Source organism: Hypomesus nipponensis, chromosome 8 (assembly GCF_054491055.1).
Source record: "Hypomesus nipponensis isolate SF chromosome 8, ASM5449105v1, whole genome shotgun sequence".
NCBI classification, from domain to species: Eukaryota; Metazoa; Chordata; class Actinopteri; order Osmeriformes; family Osmeridae; genus Hypomesus; species Hypomesus nipponensis.
Genome location: NC_140368.1, coordinates 7,548,346 through 7,568,709, shown reverse-complemented (window position 1 = coordinate 7,568,709; position 20,364 = coordinate 7,548,346). Strand labels below are relative to the sequence as shown.

At 44.8% G+C, this 20,364-nt stretch overlaps 1 protein-coding gene across 1 annotated transcript; it reads left to right on the top strand.

The window, feature by feature from the left end:
- Positions 1 to 3,027: 3,027 nt before the first annotated feature.
- Positions 3,028 to 19,989, top strand: LOC146274984 (neuropilin and tolloid-like protein 1). Its single transcript, XM_084703822.1, has 6 exons — positions 3,028 to 3,173; positions 3,523 to 3,650; positions 8,565 to 8,793; positions 13,552 to 13,665; positions 15,259 to 15,880; positions 19,679 to 19,989. Exons 2-6 carry the CDS (start codon positions 3,537 to 3,539, stop codon positions 19,722 to 19,724), a joined length of 1,125 nt encoding a protein of 374 aa, XP_084559948.1. The 5' UTR covers positions 3,028 to 3,173; positions 3,523 to 3,536; the 3' UTR covers positions 19,725 to 19,989.
- The last annotated feature ends 375 nt before the right edge of the window (positions 19,990 to 20,364 follow it).

The window sequence follows — 20,364 nt, the reverse complement described above, 5'->3', positions numbered from 1 at the left end:
CAAAGCCCAAGAATAAATCTCAGCTGTAACCAGCTCACTCTGACCCGAAGGTTGCTCTTTCATTAACTGTCTTGACACTTTGATTCCACTATTCCCCCTTACCCAGGTACAACACACATGTCAGAATGGTTCAACAAGGAAGCACACACGCACACACACACACGGTGAATACATCCACTCTTATCGATTCCTTCCCTGATTACATTTTTCCATTGACGTACTGGACATCTTAATCACAGCTGTCACGGCAGTTGTTTTATCATTCAACGCTGAGTGGTGGTTGTATCCCTCATTTGACCTTCATCTGAGCATCCTCCTCTTCTCCTCCTCACCTTCGCTCCATCGGCTCGGATATGACAATGTTGGGATGGGAAAAATCAAGATGGCCTATTTGGCTGGTTCAGCTCAAATCCCTTTAGAGCCTTAAGAGGGCAGATTAAGCTACTCCTCAATCAAAGTCTGGTCAAGGCTGTTTAAAAAAACCTCCCTGCTCTCTCAAAGGGCTGCCAGTGTCACACACACACACACACACACCAATACATCTGATAAAGGCTGCACTAGACTTTTTTCTTTGTGAGCGGACAGAATGTTCACACCCCAGACCTCTGATGCAATCTGGGATATGAGAGGAGGGTGCGTGACCCTGATAAGACGGACATCTGGGTCCACGGTCAAGCCCCTCTCAGAGTAGAATCAGGGCACTACAATTTGTGCTCCCGGGGGGGGGGGGGGGCTGTTGACACATTTCGCCATACATAGGACACCGGATGTGCTAGGACCGGTACTGCTGTAGACTCATTCAAACATCACAGCTGATTCTAGGTCAGCTCCTGGACTCTTGAACCAGTCCTGGTCTCCGTACAGTGGCGATGATCTGTTCTGGCCAGAGCATTGGCTCATTTAGCTCAATCTCCTGACTGTTTAAATCTGCCAACCTGTGTGATGGTCAGAGACATGACCTGCCTCATAGTCCATCTCTGCCTTAGTTTAAAGCAGGTCAAGGAAGTTGGACAGTGTGTAAGTGTGTGCCTGGGTATTCCTGAGCATGTGAGTGTGCTTGTGTCTACTACATGTCCATCTATGTCTGTCTGTGTACACACTCGTCTGTGTTTGTGCGTTCATTGTGAATGCAAATATGGAACTCCTGTCCCACTACACTCTCCCCTCTATTCTTTAATCAGCGATCATATCCCCTGTCTGCCAGCTACTACCGTTTGATGTCAATCAAATCAAATTATATTTTTATAGTCCACTAAGCAATGTCACAGAGGGCTTCACATATGCTCATAAAACTGTCCCTCAACCACCCTAAACCCCTCAATGAAGACAAGGAAAAACTCCCATAAAAACTCACTTGAGGAGAAAAAATGAAAGAAACCTTGGGAAGGGCAATTCAGTGAGGGAACCCCTCCTCCAGAGACGGTTAGTGAAAGAGAGGAGAAGAACAACTTGGGTTAGTTGGTCAGTGTCAGTATACGCAGAGGTAGCCACAGGGCTGGGGATCGGCACAGCATCACAGGCCGGGGGGTGAAGAAAGGGATGTAGCAAGTTAGTAAGCTCTGTCTTCCTGCCTCTCTCTCTCTCTCTCTCTCTCTCTCTCTCTCTCTCTCTCTCTCTCTCTCTCTATCTCTCTCTCTCTCTCTCTCTCTCTCTCTCTCTCTCTCTCTCTCTCTCTCTCTCTCTCTCTCTCTCTCTCTCTCTCTCCATCTCTCTTTCTGATACATCCTGGTTTCTATGAAAATGACGAAATGCAGAAAAAAAGACAAAGAAAAATGTTACCAAGGTCAGATGCTCACGCTGTGCAATCAATCCCGTTTTCAGCAGACCTAGCAGCCAGTGTCTGGTTGGCTGGCTGTAGTACTGGCCAATCAGGACCATGTCCTCGCTGCAAGCGGGCTCTCTGCACATCCTTGAGAAAAGAAACACGGTGTCATCAGCCAAAACAGGATAGAAGAAAAGGTTGTGTTTCTCGTGTAGCTGGCACAAAAAAAAGAAGAAAGAATGTCACAGTAAGAACCAACACCATGGTGATGTGAGGTCACATTTTGAGTATGACTAAAGATAACTTGTAACACTTCCTCTTGAAAGTCCAGTGGGGAAGAACACGGATAGCCGGAAGCTATGCTGGATGACTCTGATGTCCCTGTCCTTACCTAGCCTTGGCATGGTGACTCGGACAAAAGGATTTGTATTCCAAAGTGCTCGCCGAAGGAAATGTCACATCAATATGTACTTTTTCATTGATTGGATTATCAGTGCGGTTTTCACATCTTGTTTTTGATCTTTGCTATCATATTTGCGTATGTTCATTTCAGTTCTAAAAGGATGAACTGGAGTGAGGCACTGTGGGGCAAAGCAACATTATTTTCTTCGTTTGCACTATGAAACTGAAACTCAGTTAGTTGTAAAGTTGTTGGCAGCAGGCCAAGATCTGAAGGAGTACATTTGTACAAACAAACATTTTGTACTAGAAACAAACTATGAATTACATCAATAAGTAAGTCTCCCTCTCTTTATCTCTCGCAGACGTGTATGACAATTCACACATACACACGTGGGCCCACACACACACGTAAAAAAAAAGTGATAGAGTGGTATTGTTTCAAGAATCCATTTCAGCAGCCTGTGGAGTTAACTGAGGAGTGTGATTGAGTCAGTAACGGTGTGCAGTCTGGGGCTCAGCACAGTGTGACACCAGCCCCCCACACACAGCTAACCAAGACTCCAGCTCCACCTACAACCATCCACACACCCACACCCACAATGGTCCCCATTTAAATGACTGATTCCAAGTGTTTGCATCTCCCTCCCTCCCTCCCTCCCTCCCTCCCTCCCTCCCTCCCTCCCTCCCTCCCTCCCTCCCTCCCTCCCTCCCTCCCTCCCTCCCTCCCTCCCTCCCTCCCTCCCTCCCTCCCTCCCTCCCTCCCTCCCTCCCTCCCTCCCTCCCTCCCTCCCTCCCTCCCTCCCTCCCTCCCTCCCTCCCTCTCTCTCAGAGGATTTCACTTTAGCTTGAGGAAGATAATGGAATGTCTGAGTATTGGACGTTTTTTTTTGCTTTGGTTGTGAAGACATGGTGTTTAGTTCTGTATGAAAAATAAATAAGCCCCCCTCTGTTGTCTTTCTCTTCCCAGATCCGGACTTTGCAGACCAGGGAGTACCTGCACCTCTACCCTGTAGGTATACTCCCTCCCTCCCTCTCTCCTCCTTTTCCCCCTCAGTTTCTCTTTACCCCTACTTTTCTTTCCCTTCTGTATCTCTTTTTTCTCTCGCTTTTTCTCTCCCCATGTCATTTTTTCATTCTTCCCTTCTCACTCCCCCACCTCTCTCCCTATCTTAGTCTCTCCTTTTCTCTCTCCTCTCTCCCTCTTTTCCTGTCTCCCTTCTATCTCTCTCTATCCATCGTTCAATCATTCTCTTGGATTGTGCTGTGTCATGTCTGCTATATGTTTTGCGGATGTCTTTCATCCTACCAAATGTACACACTTGTGTTGAACGCTGCTCACGTGCGTGTCGTCACTCCAGTCTGTGAGTTCAACATGGGCGGACCGGAGGGCATCGTGGAGTCTCACCAGATCGTGAGAGACGGTAAAGCCCTAGCTTCGGAAGCCGTGGACTGCAAATGGTACATCCGCGCTCCGCCGCGCTCCAAGGTTAGTGACAATCACACACACCCACACCAACATTCTTGATCAAGTTCAAGTCTTTTATTGTCAGATGCACAGAACAACACAGGGTCGGACTGGGCACTGAAATTCTTGTCACAAGACAACGCAAAGCAACCTGGCATAACATGACATATAAGTACACAGAACATATATTACATCTATGATAAGATAAAATATAGTAAACTTAATATACAAATAAAATACAATATTCAATACAGTATACTAAACCTCTCAATATCAATGTCAATTCAGAGGCCTGTTGGCCCTTGGGTAGATACTGTTGTCCTGTCTGCGTGTGCGAGACCGAATGCTTTGGTATCGCCTGCCAGAAGGCAACGGGGTAAAAAGACTGAAGGATGGGTGGTAACAGTCTCTTAGAACCCTGTCAGCTTTCTTGAGGCATCGTGTGTGGTAGGTGTCCTGTAGGGCTGGGAGCTTCCTGCCGATGATGAACTCAGGAGAACGGACCACACTACGTAGGGCCTTGCAGTCACACTTTACTATGCACATTCACACATCATTATAAAAAAGCACACACCAATATTAAAACACACACTCCACCTTAGTAACACTAACCAATACACAATACACAAACACCACTCATAATCCTCAGTGTGTTATGATCAAACCTATTTCTGTTGCATGGTAGCACACTCCAACCCTTTCATACAAATTATCCTCTCACCCCGTTCTGCTATAGACTGCAGCACCTGTACACTGATTCGAGACCCTTGTTCAGTGTGTGTGCATGTAGGTGTGTGTGTGTGTTCCTGAATTGCCTTGTTATTGTTGTTGTCAGTGTGGTAGAGTTATGACTTCTCCTCCGGCCCACAGCAGGTCTGTGGTTCCTATCTGGAACCCTGCATTACGTCCTCTCACCACACCTAAACAAAGATAGCTGCGGGACACAGACTCACACACACACACACACCGCCACCTCAGGTTGTAGACAGATGTGTGCTCTGGTAATGGCGAGGGGGGGGGGGTAGAGAGACTGGAATGAGAGGGGGGGAAGAGGAATCATAGAGAGGGGGGTGGAGGCATATAGAGAGATAGAGAGAGTAATCAGAGAGAGACAGAGAGAGAGAGTAGGGTCCTGGCAAAGGTCAGTCATAGAGCAGTAGGGTTTATTTGGGGTCAAGCCCATTTTTTAATCAGCGAGTTGTTGCCAAGGGAGATAAGGAAAGGAGGGGGGCAGAGGTAGAGAGAGAGAAAGTAAGAGAGGGAGGAGGGAGGGAGGGATACACTGAAAGCTTTAGTGCTGATGAAATAGTGCTGCTGTGTAGTTTGACCCTGAGGCCTGCAACAGCCCACATTTGTTTTCTTTGCCAGTGTTCTCTACACTTCCCTGCAAAACTCTCACACACATTCACACACACACACGCACACACACACACACAGGTACACACACACACACAGGTACAAACACACACACACAGGTACAAACACAGGCACACATCACACCGCATACACAAACTCAGAATGCCACACATACATACATGCATTTAGAACAGCGCACAGTACGTCAGCACCATCAAAATGCCAAATTGAGTCCATAATGTCTCTTCCGGTTCTGTTTGGCGGTTAAGCCTGCATGTCCAGCCCATAACAAGACCAGAATACTTGTGCTATTCCTCAGAGACACAGACGCGACACGGTACTAACGACATCACCATTTGCCTCTCTAAATGAGCTCCCCTTAGCGTCACTGTCCACAGGAGAGGACTGTCCTACTGCAGACCATGTGGCCACTGGACAGCTTTCTGGGTTAGGAGACCATTCAACCGAGTACCATCACTGATGAAAAGCACTGGTTGGTTGGCGGTACTTACGATCCTATCTGTTCTGCCTAGAAAGAGCTGTTAACGGTCTTTTCACACAGCCTGACTTCGGCTAGGCCGGGGTCTTACACAATGTACACACACACACACACCCTCGCATGCATGCAAACTCCCTCCCATGTGTGGGTAATGAATGCTGGGCACGCCTTTCGTTCTGGAGCAGTGTGATTATGGCATGGCTGGCTGGTGATATGTGTGCTAAACGTGATTCATCGCCACGGCAATTGATTTGGGTGTTATCTGATGTCCTCCAAGACTCGCAAATCAGAAGCGTATGTCCTTGTCTCCCGTCAAACGCCCTTTTTCGGACTCAGACACTAAACCAGGTCATAACTGCACCGGCTACTCCATCCAGATCCAGTTCAGGGAGTGGCGCACTGGACCTCTTATCCACTGTTTCCTGTGTAACCTTATAGGAGAGGTGTTATGGAGAAATGTGCCCTCTTTTAAACGCTTTTCTCTGTTCAACACAGCTTCATTGATTTCCTCCATTCTCTGTGAGTGGAACACTGCCTGCAAGCACCGCAGTGCTTCCAAGGAGAACTCTAAGTCACCGTGAGAGCAGGATGGCGTGTGTTTTCACGTAATTGTGTATTTGTGTTTGGGCACATGCATGTTTGCCTGTGTGTGTGTGTGTGTGTGTGTGTATGGATGTGTGTCAAGGGGATTGAGGGGGGGTGGGGGGAATAGAGAGCGAGGGAGAGACATGTATCTAGCTTGCTTCAAGTCCATGTCATATTTCTCTCTGCGGGACTGCCTTACAAGGCAGGTCATAGGCTGACAGCTGTTGACATTGACAGACAGGCCACCAGTTAGATCAGCTATGGCACCAATCTGTCGACCTCCCACATAAATACACCCACTTACATTTTATACTCTCCAGCTTTCCTTTACCCTCACGCACCCACATCAACACCCCCCCAACCCTTCCACACAAACACACTCTCTTGTTCTTCCTCTCTCTCTGTTTCTCTCTATACTGTAACATGCTAACACATACACACACACCCTACACACATACACACACTTGAACACACACAGAGACAAGGGGAAAGTGGCATGGTTGTACGGGGATGGTTAGCGTGTGGGTGTGTGTGTGTGTGGGGGGGGGGTTGTGTGAGGGTAACGTAAAATACCTAAAACTCTATAGATAGTCTTCTATAGTTAAATAGTGTTAGCACCTGGTGCGGTATTTTAATTGTTTAATAAAACCTTAGTGGAACCACACATTTAATCTCCTACTTGATTGCTTTGGCCTTCTCATTAATAGCATATTCAGTGTGGGACTCTGGCTCCTCTATCCTGTTCTGGTCCTGCTTCACTTGGTCAGACTAAAAGCTCTCTTGCCCATGTGCTGGACATGTCTGGAACACGTGTGTTGTCTGGAACACGTGTGTTGTCTGGAACACGTGTGTTGTCTGGAACACGTGTGTTGTCTGGAACACGTGTGTTGTCTGGAACATGTGTGTTGTCTGGGCATAACACAATGCCTCTTTCCATGGCCAAAATGGCAGAACAATAAGCATTCATTCACGTTCAAATGTCTGGAGGTATAGAGGCAGGGGGTGGGGGGGGCTGTGACTGTGGGGTTCTGATGCTCCGCCCCTTCCCTCCGGCAGAGTAGCCCAGTGATGGATGCAGTGTCTTTAACAGGTGCTGCGGAATCGATGAGGTTCCATTTTTCCGCCACGGGAGCTTTCCCTGATTGTATCAGCCTGATCTACGTCTCCCGCTTGGTTTCACAATGCGGCCCATTGACTCATACCTCTTCCCCATAGGCTGTTCAGTGAGATACCTGCTATTGTTATTCTGTGTGTGTGTGTGTGTGTGTGTGTGTGTGTGTGTGTGTGTGTGCGTGTGCATGTCAGTAATAAATGCTCATCCACGGAACGTTCACACAGACATGCAGATAGCCAGAAGATCCACAATAGACACACTGCACAGCTTCAGTGTTTAATAAACCTTTCCACCCGGGATGTTCCTAGACACCAGGCGATTGAACCGATTCCTGAAAATGAGGGTAACAGGAAGTGCTGTAGGACAGTGACGGAGGTGGATGTGCGGAGTTCGCTTCCTCATTTGGCATCATCCGCATGTCTTCCTGTCGGGGCCGTGCTGACATTGCAAGGTCCATTAGGCACCTCTCCCTGCTGCATGGGTGCTCTGCAGTTTAGGTGTCACTGTCTCCACGTCAGGGAGCTGAGCAGGCCAGCTCGTTAGCAGTGAGGATGGCATGTGTCAGCATGCAGATCGGAACATGAATGGGCCAAACTCAGCTTGATGAACGAGTGACAAGCCCCGGTGTTTGAAGCGAGTGTCCGTTTCACTGGGAGAGCCTGCTGGGAGAGAGAGTGAAAATGTGGTCGATTTTTTTAAAGGTTGAGTATATAACTAATGTTAACATGTGGTTGAGCTGTTTTAAAATGTACATGTAAAAAAGGTATAGTGTAAAATGCCCTCTGGTTAACACACTGATTAACAAACTCCTTATGTGTCAGGCCAAACCCCCTCAGCCTTCAATGAAAGCAGTTTACTTAGACCCTGTTTTGATAGTACATGTAGATAAGCGTTTTATCTCCCAGACAACAGCAGAAGGGAATGATCAGTGAGCAAACTCAACAGCCTCTCTCTCCTTTCCCCTTCTGTTCCAGTGAGTCATCTTTTCATACGTTTCCTGTAATGGCTTTGTACACATGTTGTCGCCAGCATAGCACTGCTGTTCCTTATTGGTGAATCAGAGGCTGAGGAGCTGACAGAGATATCCACACAGTCATGATGAATGACTAAAAAAGCTCCTCTCCCTCTCTTTTCTTCATCGTTCATTCAATCGTTTCCCCGCTGCCATCCTCACTGCTCCGTTTCCCATCGATCACATGTCCGTCTCTTTCCCTCCTTATCCTTCCTGACTCCCTATTCCTCCCTGCTTTTCTTTCCGCCATCTTGCCTTTTCCCCCGCTCTCTCCCTCGCCCACCGTATCCCTCCTCTCCCTCTCTTGAACTCCTCTCCATCACCCCCCCCCCCCTCCCGCGCCTCCTATCGTACAACCTCACCCCGCAGATCTACCTGCGTTTCCTGGACTACGAGATGGCCAACTCCAATGAGTGCAAGCGGAACTTTGTGGCGGTGTACGACGGCAGCAGCTCCGTGGAGGACCTGAAGAACAAGTTCTGCTCCACGGTGGCCAACGACGTGATGCTGGTGTCCACGCTGGGCGTGGTCCGGATGTGGGCCGACGAGGGCAGCCGCAGGAGTCGCTTCCGCATCCTCTTCACCACCTACCAAGAACGTGAGGGGCCGCTGCCACTTCACTCACACGCACGCACACCACATTTACATGTATTCATTTAGCAGACGCTTTCATCCAAAGCGACTTCCAAGAGAGAGCTTTACAAAGTGCACAGGTCACTGATAACAACAAGATTGCCCCAAAAACATTGCGGGTAGCCAAAACATGAAGCACACATTGTGAACAACCAAAATAAGTGCCAAAGGGAAGAACCATAAGAGTAGTTAAAGATGTGGTTAAACAAGTTACAATTAAACAACATGAATCACTATAAGTGCAAGTGTATCTGTGGAAAAGCAAGTAACAGTAAAATAAAATATTTCACAGCGAGTACAACAATTGAAATCGTTTACCACTAACCAACAAGAGTAACAAGTCTCTAAGCAAGAGTCATTGTGATCCTTGAGGAATCTAAAATCGGGTCCAGCAAACCATTCCTAAGTACCGTTGTTCTCCCAGAACAAGTGCGTCTTTTCTTGAAGGTGTGGAGACAGTCACACTAACACCCAAAACACCCAAAACACACACACATACACACACTCGCACACACACAGTCAACAACGTGGAATTCCAGTACACATACGTGAACTCACACATATCCCCAGATTTGATGTACACACATGCATATCAGTGAGCCTAACGATCATGAAGAGAAGAACGGGCATGGGGAGTCAGGTGGCTGAGCGGTGAGGGAGTCGGGCTAGTAATCAGAAGGTTGCCGGATCGATTCCCAGCCGTGCCAAATGACGTTGTGTGCTTGGGCAAGGCGCTTCACCCTACTTGCCTCAGGGGAAATGTCCCTGTACTTACTGTAAGTTGCTCTGGATAAGAGCGTCTGCTAACTAAATGTAAGGTTCCAGCAACACTGGATACGCCAACCTAGCTTAGAGCCCAGCTGTAAACACATTTATTGGAACATGACCTGTCTAGTGAGGGGTACAGATGGGGTACATTAACACCTCTTCCCCCCTTCCCCCGTCCTGCCCCTGCCTAACATGACCACCCAGCCTTAAAGGGAAAATAAAAACAACCCAGCCGGAAGGTTCTCTTTAGAGGTGGCCATTAAAGAAATCTGGGGCGGGCCCCGACGGTTCATTGGTGCCGGTTTACGGCTCGGAGACGTAGCAAGTGTGCCGGTGGCGAGGGGGTGGCCTCGGGATCACATTGAATTTTACAGCCATTTAAATGATTACTGGTGACAGGAAACAAGGTTTCCATTAGAGGAGAGTGCACCCCCCAACAGTGCATACTTACTAGGTTAGTCATGCAGCTCTACAAACCTGTCTCCATCGTGTTACAGTACAATGGCTATTAAATCACTTTTTGACTTCAGAAGCAACCATTTGTTGAAGGGAACCGTTCCCAACATCAACACCAATCCACCAGCACTAGAGTGTTGCTGTAGAACAAGAATAGAAAATCAAGACCATTTTAAGATGTACTCGTTTCCCCAGAGACTAATGTGTTCACGCACTCCAATTCTCTTGAGGACTGTCACACCAGAGAAGGAAAGAAAGGGAGAAGGAAAGAGAGAAATGGTGAAAAAGTGAGGGGAGACAAAGGAAAAAGGGGGAAAGAAACAGAAAAGAAGGAGAAAGCGAGTGACGGACTGGCAGAAATAGAGACAAAGAAAGAAGGAGGGCGAGATAGTGTAGATGCATAATCGCACATGCTCCCATTGGACGGAGTGGTTGGGGGCTGACAGAGATGGGAGGTTTGCACCCAGCGAGGAGGGTGAGTCTGCAGAGGATCAGAGAGAGCGTCTGGGGAGAGGATACTCAGTAGCTCAGGGTGAATGAAACACATTCAATATTAATCTCCTGTCAAAGCTACACACACGCACATACACACATACTGTTAGCCACCAACCAGTCAATAGGAGTATAAGGGGAGGTGTGTATAACTTGAATGTATGTGTTTGTGAATGTGTACATGTCTGTTTGTGCTGGAATGTGCAAGTGCTTCCCTGCCACTCTCCTAAGATGCGTGAGTGTGTCTGTGCATGTATACGTGAGCGTGCGTGCACTTGCATGCAAAGGAGAGAGTACTGTAGGAGGGTCTGTGTGCACGCTCTCTTGAATAGACAGCAGTTGTTTGTGTTGAAGTCAGTGTCGTCTTTGTGAGGCCTATCCAGTGAATGAAGCCTGGATGTGCTGTTGCCCGGGCAACACTCTTGCCTAAGTCACTAAGGCGATACCCAGCTAGACCCTACGCCTTTTGAGCTGCGCTTACAACCGCCATCACCACACTGCAGCATCCCTGTCAACACAGCCGCAAACATGCACATTCACCCAGAAGATCTACATAAAGCCCCACAGAGCGACAAGAACAGTGTTACTGGGTCACTGTTTGGACTGGGGGTAGATTTGAACTGAGCATAGAGATCTGAACATGATCTAAACTCGGGCACACTCATTTTCACACACGCATGCACCCTCAAAGGCAGGCGAACAGAACAGACCCTAGCAGCATTGTGAGTGACAACAGACAAAGCTCTATCATAACCCAGAATGCAATTATGGCCCGAGTGCTTGAGTGACACCTCAGCTGCCAGGAAGTCGCCGCACCTCGTCAATACCCCTGTTCCCTCGGGTCGGACATTGAAGTCGTCCATGACTCCACTTCACGCAATCCATACAGAGATTTCCTGTATGGATCCACCCTGTCTTGTTAACTGTCTTGTTAGCTATGAGGGCCATATGGATTGTGGTTGTGCCTGGGTATCTGAGGTTATCTGTGGGCTATCAGCTTTAATATGCAAGGCATATAAGTTCTCTAGTTGCATTTTCGCCGGGTGGATTATTTGTGCGCGCTAGCAGCTGTGTGGAGCTCGTTAGGTATGCTGGTGGGTTTAGATGTGTTGGTTCTCATTTGTGCTCAAGTCAATACTGAATATTAGCATTTTTTTACGAGGGGAAATTGTGCATGTACTGTATAGACATGAGCTTTAGCCTGATTTAATACAGTTTCGCCGCAGTAGACTTCATAGAGAAGTCATCACTGTCTGTTTAAAATCCAGAGTATCTAAGCCAGTCTAGCAAGAGAGGGAGACAGAGAAAGAGAGTGTCTGTCTGTATACAGGTCTGTGTGGGAAAAAGGGCACTTTATTACCAAATGTCCCAAAATTAATTTAGCTGGAGATTAATGTGGATCTAGCTCTTAATAAAGTCTGTGGCACTCTGGTGTTCTGACTGGAGACAAGAGACTGCTTTCCCTCTTAGCCTGACGAGGAGGAACAAGAGCTCTCTCCGGTGGCGAATACCGGAACAGCATCCAAAGACAGAGGACAAGAAAGGTGAGATGAGCAGAAGAGAAGAGAGAGGGGGCAGGGCGAGTAGAGTGATAGGGAAGAGAGGGAAGTGGGGAAGTGGTGGGGGGAGGAGGTAGGTTTGTAGGGAGGGAGAGTGAGGAAAGAGAAAATGATACAGAAGGAGAGAAGGAAAGGAGAGAAAGAGGGGGTGTAGATAGATGGAGAGTGGGAGAGAGAGAGACAGAGAGAGATAAGTCATTCTAATTCAGGCTTTTATTATTCACCTGGGATGAGTGCAGAGATGAAAACAGTCATACATCATTGAGGTAATGCTGCCCAAGCCTGGCCACTGGGCTCTCCCTGGCAGCTGGCTCTGTAAACCAGGAAATGTGAAACCTGTGTGTGGGGGTGTGTCTGTGGTTGTGTGGGTAGGGAACATTCCCTTAACAACTACTGTAAATGACCATTATTATCATTATTGACTAACCACCAGTCCTTAAATACTGTCATCCATTATGTTCCCTTGTCCAACAGCATAATTATAACGTTTGACAGAGTTTGAATTGTCTACTAGTCTTAATTTCAAAATGTAAAATTTCTACTGTACATTCCATAATATAGTATGTCCTTAAAATTCATAATGTATTATCAAATCAAATGAAATGTCATTCAAACTCAAGCTGGTTTTGTCTATGTGGGTGGTTGCTCATTTACTCAAATTTGATTGGTCATTGATAGCTGAGCTGTAGTTGGTCAGTAGGCCAGTTAAGTACATTAGTCTGATTGGTTACAGAGGAGATGAGCCTGTTTCTGTGGAAGTCACCTTGGTTTTTAATGAGTTCTCTATGGCTGGGCTACCTACATTACCACAGGGTTTTTAATTGGATAACTTCCTACTATACCACCCTGTTCCAACATCTGTCACTTATATGACCTTGTCACTATCGTCATTCCTTCAAGCTTATGATTGGCTTCTGGAGATCTGGCTTGTTCAAGGCCTTTCTTGGGTTGGAACGAGATCTTTTTTTTCTGGTAAACAAAGGGCTTTGGAGTGTGGCTTGTGTGGCTTACAATATTGACTGGGTTTTATGGTTGTGTAAATAACATCAATATTGTCTATGTTCTGGTCTCCCTGAGCCCGGAAGTGGTTTAGGCAGAGGAGAAGTGCTCTCCTAACCATTCCCTCACAAGGCCCTGCAGTCTAGGCAAATGTTTGAAGAGGACGATGAAAATTCATGAGCAGATGGGGGCAGGCCAGAAGTCTGATTTGAGTAATGCTCTTCCAAATTCAAATCTGTAGCAGCACAACAGCTCTTCAGATTTGTCTCAAACATTGGGTCATGTCGCCTCATATTTTGATGTTTGCCTGGTGCGTCGGATTTCCGACCACGGGAACACACATTGCCTGGGCGGTCAGCTTGTCGGTTCAACAGAAATAATCCCATTTCATGTTTGATGTATTACCTTTTGTTGAGTTTTGTGTTTATTGAAGTTTCTGTCTGTTTCAGCTCCGTGTGAAGCAGACACGTTTTTCTGCCACAGCAACATGTGCATCAACAACACACTGGTGTGTAACGGGATGCAGAACTGTGTCTATCCCTGGGACGAGAACCACTGCAAAGGTGAGAGGTCAAATCCCAGCTCAGACATGCCCCATACTTAGCTAGATTTATCTTCTTAATCTAAGTCATACTCAACATGTATATAGTCCATATCATCAAACCAGATCATGTTTCGTCTCATGTTTTCATCCAATAGTGACCTTTCCTGACCTGGTCAATTTTCTTCATTACCTCTTTCGGAGTCTTGTGTTTATATCTGTAAATCCCTGTCCAATTATCCTGTCACGTGATTTCAACCATCACCGGCTAAACAGCCCTCTTACTGCGATGCTCATTCAGGCCTTCCCCAGACTCTCAGCTCCAGGGTCAATCAATAAAGCCTGTGTTTCCACTGACGACTGCGAGGAGTGTGTGTAGTTGTGTTTTCTAGACCAGATCACAGATGCCATACATAGACAAGCTGGAGGAATAAAGACTCGGCCCTCTCTGGTCACTCTCCATGTGCCCTTGTACATCTGTTCCTCAGGTTAAACTCTGGGCTCTACTGGCCTCTACTCAAATATTGGCTTCCACTTCTGCTCAAACACTTGCCTCCCCAGACTCCCCATGATTGAAAACAACCTGTAACTTTAATTAGCATTGATGACCATTTCCAAGAAAAGGTAGTGGCTTTCTCCCCAGAAATGTGTAGGTGTTTGATAAGCAATCAAGGCGAAATGCTTCAAAATACCTCTACCTCTTTCTTCTGCCTGCACTCAATAATTAGTAATGACCCTTAAGGTAACAACACCACAACTGGGTCAGTGCATGCAAGGAGAAGGAAAGACAAGGCAGTTATACGTTTGTCTAAAATGACCTAACCGATGATAAATGACAGCCAGTAAGTTTGCCGTGTGTGGGCTTATTCCTCAGCCATGCTAAGCCACTTGTACCTTTCCCATCAACAAGCTAGGGTTGAGAACCTGCATTTGTGTACTTCTGCTGCTCAGCTTGTTTGCAGCGTCTTCTCCTCGTCTGGCAATGCACGGAGATTCCGCAGTGGCTACATCTGTCCTCATTAGTGGTGGAAATGTCTTTTAGTTTTTTTTGTTCCTCCACACACTTCTCTTCCGTTCTCATCTCTCTGAGCGTTAGCGCTGGCTGCTGGAGGGAGGAGACAGCAATGGAGCAACAGAGCTCCGGCTACATCCACACCCGGTGTTTAAATGCCAGATTTCTCCCTGTAGGCAGGTCCTGTACACACTGCTAGTTCTCTCTGCTCTTTGTGACTTCCCCAGTGAAAGAGCTGTAATTCATGGTGACCTTTGGATACCAGATGCTGTGTATCCCTGGACTAATGGAACAACATCCTGCTCATGACAGTTTTTTTTACATGTTAGGAATCATCTTTACACACAAACTGTATTTCGCCCATCTGTTTGAGGTACACAAGTGTCACTGTAGCAATACGCTAGGATCTTTGGTTGAATCTGTGCATCTGTTTCCTGCGTTTGTGTTCTTTGGAAGACAGCACCACAAAGTGGCGGAACTTGAGAACTGCAGAACGTCTGATATTTACCAAATTAAGTTTCTCCACAGCACTTACTTACTCACCACCTATCTCTCTTTCTCTGGCTCCTCTTCTCTGTTCTGTCTCTCCCTTGCTCTGAGCAGAGAAGAGGAAAGCCAACATACTGGACAACCTGAACAACACCAACGGCACCATCATCGGTGTCACGTGCTGCATCGTCCTCCTCCTCCTCATCGTCTCCGTCATTGTCCAGATCAAACAGCCCAGGAAGAAGTACATCCTGCGTCGCGAGGACTTCGACCCCACCATGTTCCAGGAGGTCTTCGAGCCCCCCCACTATGAGCTGTGCACCTTGCGGAGCGCCACGGCCGCCGCGGCCTCGGCCGACCTTGTCGACCTGGCGGAGGACTTTGAGAACTACCACGCCCTGCGGCGTTCCTCATCCCGCTGCGTGCACGACCACCACTGCGGCTCAGCCTCAAACCCGGGCTCCGCCCACCTGTCCCAGCTGTCGCTGAGCGGGCGGGGCAGCCGGGGCAACCTCAGCGCGCGGGAGGCCGCCGCCCTCCTCACAGACCTCCCCCCACAGCAGCCAATGGCGGTGCGGCCGCTGCTCCCGACAAGTGGCAACCGTCGCAGTATCCTAGTGATGAAGCACAGCTACTCGCAGGAGGCGGCGGACAACGGCTGTGACCTGGACGATGACCTGGATGAAGTTCCAACCACCAGCCACCGGCTAGCACGCCACGAGAAGGCAGTACAGCGGTCAGTATCCATAGATTTCTGAGGGAAGACAACCTTAGGTTTTTGGGGAAGGTTCCGGGGAGTTCTTTTGTCACCAAAACATTAATTAATTTATTTTTAGTCTTTTTTTTTACCCCAATTTTTTTTTTTTGCTATGTCATTCGTCTGATGATTTATTATCCTTAGCTTCCTCTTCCTCTTCTTCTTTGCTTTGATATTTGATATTTGTCCTCCTCCTATCACTGAAATCTCTGTGATTGTTCTGCAAGGGCTATGATAGTGAGGCCTAACCATGACCCCCCAGCCTCTACCTCCACCCAACCATGCATGCATAGTCCCCATGAACACCCCACGAAAATATCCAGTTAGATGCCTGGCTAGGTCATCTAAAACCCCTACTGGTTGATGGTCTGCTACCACATATAGAACTATGCATTGCTTGAGGTTTGTTGTACTTGAGACTTTCATACAGACCTCTTTTTTTGTAGAGGTTTCTATGTTTCCTATTAGTCTATTTAAGGACTTAAAAAAGGGCTGAACTTGGTGCCTGCCACTGATGAAGAGAAAATATTTCATCAATATGAATGCAAATGCAGTAATTCTAAGTAATTTTACCAACTCAAAATGCTAGTTTTAAATTTTAGCAATCAACATTCACTGGGACATTTGATAATGTTCAATGTTTTGGCATGAACAAGAACAAAAAAATACAATTTTATTATGTACCTGCACCTTGACTGCTTGAATTAAATGTTTACACGAAACACTGAGGTATTAAAATATACACTTTTGGAAATATACCTCCATTATATACGTCCTTTATGTGCATGCACTATGTGCTTGATTCAGAATGTCCTGTATACCAGGTTTGACTATTAATACCAACATCAGCAATTTTTTATCTAAGTCTGCATGCAAGACTCCCAGAGCAACAATTTGCTCTGTTTACATGAAATTAGGTTTGATGTAGCACATACTACAATACAAATATGCATTACAAATTACGAAACAAATATGCATTATATGACTTCTCTATGCAAAAGTTTGATATTAAACGAAAGAGCGATGACATTGCAGGTTCTGCCTCATTGGCTCATTGAGCAAACATGAATCAGAGTACAACACAACTAGGGTCTAAAAGGCAATCTCAAGGTAAGCACCCTTATCCGACAATAAACATGTTTCCATGTATTTGTGTAGTTATCGTTTGCCCATGTAAGTCAGTGTATCAGCCATGAAAAATGTATTGTGAATTACTTTCTCGTGAATTTTGCTCTTGGTTTTCTGTTTGTTTTGACTTTTTACTTTGGTCATTTTCATCAAGATGGTAGCCCTTGCTTGCGTCCATCTTGCCCTTGTGGTGGATTTCTGTGAAGTGTGTCTGTGTTTTTTTGACACAAGTTATGTCCTCTTATTCCTGAGAACATAACGTGATTCACTAGTATTCATTAAAGCATGGACTTCAATCATATTTTGTTGAAACTTTGATGAATAAGAATGTGTCTAACCTTATGACCTTTTATCTCTTCTAGCCTCAGAGCACAAACATGTACCTCATGTTTACAGTATTAACTTCATCATGAAAACACACTGATAGGTTTTGTTCAAAGCACATATATTATGGAGATACTGTAGTATAAATTACACGTAAATATCATGAGTTACGGTAATTCCCAGAGTAAGATACTTGTAATATTATTGGCATAGGCATTTTTGGGATTGTACTCAACTTGAACTGAATTAGTCTGAATCTAACTGACCCAGGATTTTCAATTGTAGTCATTTGTTTTATGTTGTGTTAAATGTAAAGCATATTATTTCTTGTCTCTGTGGTGTAGCGCTTTATTTGAATGTTCAACCATCATGCCAACGCAAAGTCTGCCATAGTACAACGACACTTCAATTACTGACACTGTTTAAGGGTTAAAGTTGCAGACCATTATGGCAACCCTAAAGAGGTATTATGAGAGAGCATTCAAATGCTACAGCTGCAAATGCTTTTGAGAAATATGGTGTTCTGTTGTTTGTTTGTGTGTTTGCTTATGTTCTGCGTTATGTTGCATTGTTTCCATCATGTAGACTTCTTGAGAATAGTGCAATCCTGGATCAGTACGAACGGGCTTCAATGAAATATGAAAATACGGAGCTGAAATTTACACCAGCATGATTCTGAGGGGGGTGAACGGACAATGTGACAAAAGGATAACGGATAATGTTTTCACACACAAAGAACAATGTGTACATGGATACACTATAGCAGCATTGCAACATACTGACTGTCTTTGATTAATGTCTACGATGATTCAGAAGTATTGAACCTTGAATTCTAGCTGGCTACTTTCCACAGATGTTGTCAAGAAGGACATTTAGAGTGAACATTATCATTGGAATTTAAATTTTGTCACAAAGCACCTTTACTACTTAGATACATCAGCCTTCACCAAGGATTAAATTGATCAAATGTTTTTAATTACATTATCCCAGCATGCTGTTGGTGCTTGCATTATGTGATAGTAAATAAATAACAATTAGCTTAATTTTTAGTTACTAACACCGGCTAAAAATATATATTTTCGAATAAACCAAAGCAGATTATTTTCTATGACAATTGATGATACTATGGTATGACTTGTGCATGCTTTTCAATAGCCACTGAAACATTACAGTAACTAACATCTGAATTGAATATGAATTATCCACTAATGCATTCATTATATACCCTTGAACTGGTACAAAGAAATCCCATAATATTGTCCTTGCAGTATTAATTGATTAATTTGTTAAATGCATGTTAGCTTGACTAAATTAATAGGCAGATTCTATGCTACATTTTGGCATTTACATTTTCAAGATTGTTCCCTTTCACAACGTTAATTAAATACTTTTTTGTTTGTCACAACCTCTCTTATAGTAGCCTAAAATCTTTGTACAAAACTGATTTTCTAACCATAATGTTGACAGGAGGGGCATTTTTAAAGACATTGTGGAATATCTTTCAAGGCAGATTTTATTGATGCTTTGTAAGAGAAAAGTAACAATAAAGCAAAAACTTTTTTTTCCTTTGAAAGTTTAAATCAATGTTCCCTCTCTTCATCTATGCTCAATCAAATGATTAATGATACCAGTGAGGAGAACAATGTAAGTCCTGCACACAAAGGTAAACACATGGCCATGGATACACACATTGAAAGCACAGTTTGGAGGACCACTGTCTGTTTAGATCAGACACAGTATAGCAACAGTATGAAACAATTATTTTATTTTACATATACTGTATAAACAGTAAATATACTATATATATACTATATACTATATACTGTATTTTGTATTGATATATATATATATATATATATATATATATATTATTATACAAATTCTTATGAAGATGTAAAAACACAAGCACTGGGTAAAAATGACTGAGTTATTGACTACACACATACACACCGAGTTATATCATCCACTACAACCACAATAATTATTGTCAAATGTATTGTATTTAATGGATATGTCTGATCATATCTTATATTCAGCTTCTTTTTCGCTTTAGTTATTGTTCATTTGTTTGTCTTTTTATTTACAATATGCAAATCTGTGTCCAGTCATATTCCATATTGTACTTATTATTTAATTAATTTGATGCTGCAGTATACCCACCTAGTCACCTTCATGTTTAACACACACACGCACATACCCACACACGTTATACATTTATAAACAGCACAGTGCACATCCTAGTTTCATCATGCTGCAGAAAAATGTTGGGGGGAAGAATGTCTGGGTCTCCCAACCTGAACTAATGGTGTTTTCATCTCTCTACAGATACACCAGACAGAAGCATCCCTCCTCTACATTTTGCCAGGTCTGACAACATTCGGAACGCAGTATTTCTCTCCCCCATGCATCCCAAGAGAACTCTTGCACTGAGAAACATTATCAACATAGAGTGGTGTGATGAGTTTTTTCCTGTGCACGCATTTTTTTATTTATTTTTTTGTTGTGGATTACTAAGGTGCCCTCTACTGCTGTTCCTTAAGAGACTTGGATTATGAAGCCATGGAACAGATAGACTTATCTCAGATACTGGACTGGGACACTTTTTGAAAAAGATTAAAATAAATACCTTTAATGTACATTTGTTTGTAGAATGAAAAACCATTTGTCGTTTAAACCTTTTAATTGACATAATACGTGAGGATGCAATTTTGCTTGCCAGGATCATCTTTAAGCCTCGATGCTTGTTAATTAGCATCCCATCCTCTATGGAATTTTACAAATTCCTGAATATCACAAACGTATTTGAGGGTGCAAGGTGGTGCACGCACCAAGTAAATAAAAGCATTATTAGTCTCAAAGCCAGGCTAGTTCAATGTCCCAGGAGCAGCTGCAATCCCTTTAACCATGAGGTTGGTTATCCACATCAATATTATACATTATATCAAACCAGTAAAAAAAAAACCCAAAGATTAAAAAAGAAAACTTAAACCATATATTGGAAATAAGTCTGT